Below are 6,352 nucleotides of genomic sequence, written 5' to 3' on the forward strand. Positions count from 1 at the left end.
TGATAGCAATATCAGGGTTCCCCCTGCATTCTCTACAGCTATAGGTAACCATACAGCTTGCCTCTCACAGCAGGGTGTGAGTGCTACTCGGCATCTGGGAGAATTTGCCTTGCGCACAACGACCTTGAATGCTACCAAGAACTTGATGGGAAACTGCTCACGACGTGAGATCCCCAGGGCAGATCCCTGGTGGTACCGTGGAGGGAAGATCTTACAAACCACCCTACCATCTAACTGGGGAGGCACTTGTGCACTTGTTCAATTAGCTATACTTTTCACCCTGGCATTTGAAAGAGAAACATCACAAATACCCAGAAGAAGTAAAAGAAGCTTAGGAGTATCATTTGATGATCGAGTGTACATAGATTCTGTTGGGGTGCCTAGAGGAGTTCCTGATGAACATAAAGCCAGGAATCAAATTGCTGCAGGGTTTGAGTCACTGTTCTGGTGGGTAACAATCAATAAGAATGTGGATTGGATTAAGTATATTTATTATAATCAGCAGAGATTCATAAATTATACAAGGGATGCGATAAGAGGAATCGCTGAACAACTAGATGCCACCAGCAAAATGGCTTGGGAAAACAGAATAGCATTAGGTATGATGCTCGCGGAGAAAGGAGGTGTGTTTATGTGATACTGAGCAACCATTGTTGCACTTTTATACCCAACAATACTGCCCCGGATGGCACAGTAACTAGAGCATTGCAAGGGATTACCACCCTTGCCAGTGAATTGGCAGAAAACTTAGGAACAGGCACTTCCATCACTGGATGGTTGGAATCTTGGTTTGGTAAATGGAAAGGGATGGTAGTGTTCATATTTACATCCTTGATCGTAGTAGCAGGAGTTTTGACAGCATTTGGTTGTTGCATTATCCCCTGTGTAAAAGGACTAGTACAGTGGTTAACTGAAACTGCACTATCGAAACAAATGACCATGGAGCAACCACCTTACTCAGATAAGGTGATGATATTAGAGGAGATGGAAAGCAAAGAAAGTGAAGAGGAAGATATCCACCAAATTACACCTTAGAGAAAAGGTTTACAAAAATCAACAATTTATAAAGAAGAAAAGGGGGGAATTGTGGGAATAAAAATGTTGTTTTTGCACAGGGTTACATTGTTTAAAGGTAAGGAAGGTGGTATTGAAATACGCTTGCAGTGACAAGAAAGCTTGCAGACAACCAGACTCCTTAGAGCAATTAGGCGAAAATCACAGTGTCAAGTCAGATAAGTAAAGAAACATTACAACTTCAAACAGTAAAAAAGTTAAAAGAAATTTGAAAATTAACAGGCTGGCAACTGAAGGCCATGTATTGTCTGTGAAGCATCGGATAGATTGTGAACCTGGATTACCCACCTGAAGCCAGGGATAGAAGAATGGGGGCTTGCTTAATCGTATTAATGATTTCTAAATAAAACAATCATAATTATTAAAGCCAGGAATGAAAGAATGGGTCTTGCTTAATCGCTTTAAAATAGATATTACTGAGTGTCTTTGCTTATTACTGTGCAAATTAACCGAAACAAGGAGTCTCGGGGCCCCTCACAGAAGATGTTTCCTGACAAAAATGGGGAACCTGTCTCAAAAACCAGCTGAGACCGACCTTGTGGTTTGGACAAGAGCCAAGAAGCAGCTGAGTCTGTACAAAGGCAGGGGGTCAGCTAGTGGTGATGAAGAGGAGTTATTGGACTTCATCCCCACGACCCCCCGATGACCACCACCAGAAGGCACTGTGCAGGTGCAGATGGGAGGAGTTTATGGAAATGACTTCTTGGAGCTGATTTTAATACAAAGCAGGGATAGGTTATGAATATGTATAGGCATATTGGGAAACTTCATACATATGTAACTTTTTACTGCATATAACCAAAGCAAGTTGCTGCGTTAAGGTGTGCATGCCTTTGGGAGCTATCCTGCATGTGCCTGGTGCTGAAATAAACCACACACCTACTGTATAACTTATTTGCTTTGAGTTATAGAGTTTTTCCACGAATCACACTCAGTGGGGAAACAGGGGAGGGTCCTGGTCATCGAAAAAGTATATAAACTGTGTTATGGAACTAGTAGGTGCGCTCTTGCTTGTGGGACGCCCGCAATTGCAATCGCGAATAAAGTTGCTACTTCACTGAAATCCTCGCCTGAGCCTATGCTATTGACTACAGAGTGTTTCTCACAGAATACATCCACCTGGTGGAGACACCTCCCTTTGACCCCCCTCCCTCAGCAGCGGCCATATTGTGGTCTCCCTTCAGCGCCCCGCGCCTGCACGCCCGGCCGCTCCGCCATAACGATGCCGAGGGCGAGCGCCCTCTGGCGGCGCGGCGGGGCCTCCGGCGGGCCGGGCCGGTCGCGAGATGGCGGCGCGGAGGCTGTGGGCGCTGCTGGCGGCGTTGCGGGCGGGCTGGTGCCTGCTGCCACAGGCCGGTTACCTGCACCCCGACGAGTTCTTCCAGTCACCCGAAGTCATGGCAGGTAAGGCGGCCCGGGGGGGGGGGGCGGCGGCGGCGGCGGCGGCGGCGGCCCCGGGGGAAGGAAGGGAGGGAGGTGCTGGCGGCAGCCGCGGGGCGTCGGGACGTGAGGGGGCCCCGCCGCCGCTCGTGGGCGCTGCCCCGGCGGTGGTCCCGGGCATGGTCCCGGGCCGAGGGGCACTAAGGCGGCAGGTGAGGCGGGGAGCTGCCGGCCCTGCTTCGGGTGCCCCTCTGCTGCGCCGCCCCTGCAGGCAGCGGGGAGCCCGGCGGCCGCCCCTGGTCTGGTTTCTGTGGTAGCTGCTGCCAAGTAAGCGCTGGCCGGAGCCGTGCTGCCCTAAGAGATGTGCTTCTGTCCCCGAAACTTGGTTAAAATTAACGGTGTGATCCTAAAAAAATCATGGTTGATAGTAGTCCCAAAGATTTAGGGACTGCACTGCATCGTGATGCCTTTTACACTAAGTTGTATCTCTAGTGCCAAATTACTGAATAAAATATATTATGTATGTTTGTTTTTTCTTTCTTTCTTCCTTTGTAGGAGATATTTTAAACCTACAGGTCTATTACCCTTGGGAGTTCCTTTCCAGCTCTCCTTGCAGAACAGTTGTTTTCCCATTAATGACATCTGGAGTTACCTACTGGGTGGTCAAGTCTTTGCAGCAGCTGAACATATGTTCAAGTTGCATCAACAGCTACACCCTTCTTGTATCACCTCGCCTTCTCTTTACAATCTTTTCTTTTGTACTTGACTATAGCGTGTATCGATTAGCTCCTTCCTGGGAAGCAGATCCATGGAAAGCGCTGGTACTTCTGGCTGGATCGTATGTCACTCTGGTATTTTACACAAGAACATTTACCAACACGCTTGAAGGACTTCTCTTTGCTCTTCTCTTGGTATTGGTTTCCTCCAACAAATCTGACAGCAGCTCAGTAAAGCCTACAAGCAGCCCTCTCATAGGTATTGTAACAACTGCTGGGTTTTTCAATAGGCCAACCTTTTTGGCATTTGCACTAATGCCCCTGCTTTACTGGGCAGGTTTAAATGTTGACTCCCAAAAGAGCATTAAAACTATCGTAAACCCCTTATTGAAGCTAATCACATGTGCATGTTTTACTGCCATTGTTTTCATAACAGCTGACACCTTATATTTTACCTCCGTGGGCTTAGACAACTTTTACAGCATTAAAAAGAGCAGCCTATTTCATGTAATAGCTCAATTGAATCACAAAATGGTAGTAACCCCTTTAAATTTTCTCAGCTATAATCTCAATCCTCATAATCTTGCGCAGCATGGAAGTCACCCACGAGTTACGCATTTTACAGTCAATGGAATAATGCTCTTTGGGATCTTACATATTCTGGCCGTTGGTGCTGGTTTAAAAATGCTAAAGAAATACATCTATCAATTACTGTGGGTCAAATCATACTACCGTGGGTCACCTAGGGTATTTGTGCATTCCAAGGGCCATCCAAAATTACTGCTGTTTTATTTTGTTCCTTTGGCATTCCTCTCCCTGTTCAGTCACCAAGAACCTCGTTTTCTCATTCCTCTCATCTTGCCATTAGTCCTGTTCAGCACATCACAGAATAGAGCTATGAAGTGGAAACCTGTCATTATTATTTTCAACATTCTTGGGGCTTTGGTGTTTGGGTGGCTACACCAGGGGGGACTGATACCATGTTTGTTTCAACTGGAACATCTCATGCATTCTCCAGGGTCCTCAAACCATACAAGACATTATACTCTACTCTTTGCTCACACCTACATGCCTCCTAGGTCTCTGCTTAATATCAAAAAAAAGGACACACATATAGAAGTAATTGATATGGCTGGATCTGAAGAAGAAACCCTCTGCCAAACAGTAGGGCAGCAAGCAAAGAATTTTACCTGCAATGACTGCCATTTTTTTGTTATAATCCCTGGAACAGTCAGAGCCACAATTACAAAGTGTGGTGTCTTGCTCAAGAATGAGACTTTGATCTTTCCACACTTATCAATGGAAGACCCACCAAAAATATCCTTCCTCTTCAGTGAAAATTGGAGAAGTCAGCTAGGACTATACATCCTTCAGCTAGGCAGAGATCATCAAAGCCCTTAGATGTTAGAACAATGTGATAGTTTTTCACTGCACTTTGACTCTGCACAAATGTGCTGTCAGACCCTCCTCGTCACAGTCCCATGCTCAGTATGGGCAGTGACCATGAGCTTCCTGATTCTCTTCATTCCATTTCTTCATGCTCGTACACTCCTCAGGATAGCCAGCTCTCGCTAGATGCGAGTCATTCAGTCCCTGTGGTGTTTCTTAAGAACTTGTGTAATTTTCCTCATGAGAGAGGGTGAACTCAGAGTCCACAAAAACTGTGATTCAAGCTTAGCTCTTTTCAGGTGAGATATTCTTTAAAAGTTCTTACAGACTCAGATAGAGGGCTTGTGGACTGTGTTACTGGTAACAGACATTAACGCTGCTGCTGCTGGAGAGAGGTTACTGGACAAGGCAGAACCTCCTCACTCTCATTAGACCAGACTGCAGTCACAATATAGGCATCAGCATCATGATATTATTGTCTGAGGTGCTCTTAGGTGGTTCTGTCTTGAAAAATCCCCAGTATTGATCTAACAGAATCTGATTTAGAACTCAGAAGATGCTTCAGCATAGGCACTTATGCTAAATCCTAAAATCCAAGCATTGTTTTTGCCAGTTTCATTCCTGTGGAAATTCTGCACAAGAATTACATACAGCGATGTGAGGTCACTGGTTGATGTGACTAAGCCTGTCTGCTGCTTAGCTCCTGAAATGGGGCAGGTCCTTTTTGCATTCCAGGTGAGTGTCACAGCTTTCATTGCTCTCGGGTGGCTCTGTGCCCGGTGATGCTCGATTCAAGGAGCTGCACAGACAGAAAACTGGCACCTTGGAGGGGCTCAATTCCTTTTATGCATTTGACCAGATGCATCTCTGAACTGGTTGATGGCAAGGTTAGAGGAGCACCAGTTCTGTTGCAGGGGTGTATGCAGGTTACCAGGGAGGAGTCGCATTCCTTGTGCCCCCCTCACCTTTCAGTACCAGCTCCCAGCTTAGTCGGAATGATGGATCACAGCCCTGGTGCCCTAATAGAGACCAGTTTCATTTTAAAGTAGGATACTGCAGCATGACTAAACATTTTAGTTCAGAACATTTAGAACTTCGAATGCAGAAACATCCTGACCTGGAGGGAGATACTAATTTGGTACATTTGTTACACCTCTCTCTATGAACTGAATCTGACACTAATTCTTTCTGCTTATAATGGCAGTAAAGTTTTTTGCAGTTCCTCATCCATACAACTTCACGTAAGACCTTATTTGCCAGTTTTTCAACAGAGACAAGAATGGTTGATACCAGAGTCTAAAGGGAGGCTAAGAAAAATCCACGTGAAGTATTTGCCTCTTACCTTCCAAATTAAATATTCAATCTAGATTTTTAAGGAACATCTCTCTCTCTCATAAAGCATTTTGTGTTAAAAGTCTCCCCTACATGTTCACTGTAAGATCCTTTATCCCTCATTACTGACAGGCCTGCATAGTGAAGGTGCATGTTTTTTGGTGAGGTAGGGGGAGGGGTTGCATGTGTGTTTGTACAGATGTCTCATCCAGTAGTGAAGAAGTTACGAAAGCATCATGACACTTACCAGCTGTATGTTCCAAGTTCATTTCCTCTTTGCTCTTTTACACTGGGACAACAGTATTGTGCCACAGCTTGTATTTCGCATCCCATTTACTGTTTTGAGCTGTTTTTAAACAGCTTTCTTTAAAATTTGAAAATTATTTTGAAATTTACGATCTCTGGCTGTATAAGCAGGGTAGATCTTGAAACTGTTCAGAGTTGATGAAGCACCAGTTCCA

General features: G+C 45.3%; 1 protein-coding gene across 1 annotated transcript; it reads left to right on the forward strand.

The window, feature by feature from the left end:
• The first annotated feature begins 2,360 nt into the window (after positions 1–2,360).
• PIGZ (phosphatidylinositol glycan anchor biosynthesis class Z) lies at positions 2,361–4,571 on the forward strand. The gene is made up of 2 exons (XM_035544907.1): positions 2,361–2,478; positions 3,010–4,571. The coding sequence occupies exons 1-2, from the start codon at positions 2,361–2,363 to the stop codon at positions 4,569–4,571; spliced, it is 1,680 nt and encodes a 559-aa protein (XP_035400800.1).
• Positions 4,572–6,352: the final 1,781 nt, after the last annotated feature.

Source organism: Cygnus atratus, chromosome 9 (assembly GCF_013377495.2).
Source record: "Cygnus atratus isolate AKBS03 ecotype Queensland, Australia chromosome 9, CAtr_DNAZoo_HiC_assembly, whole genome shotgun sequence".
NCBI lineage: Eukaryota > Metazoa > Chordata > Aves > Anseriformes > Anatidae > Cygnus > Cygnus atratus.

What these genes read in the sequence shown, in the direction of transcription:
- PIGZ (XM_035544907.1), top strand. Translation starts at nt 2,361, where the DNA reads ATGGCGGCGCGGAGGCTGTGGGCGCTGCTGGCGGCGTTGCGGGCGGGC. An exon ending in GTCACCCGAAGTCATGGCAG is followed by an intron (nt 2,479 to 3,009) that starts GTAAGGCGGCCC and finishes CTTCCTTTGTAG; the next exon opens with GAGATATTTTAAACCTACAG.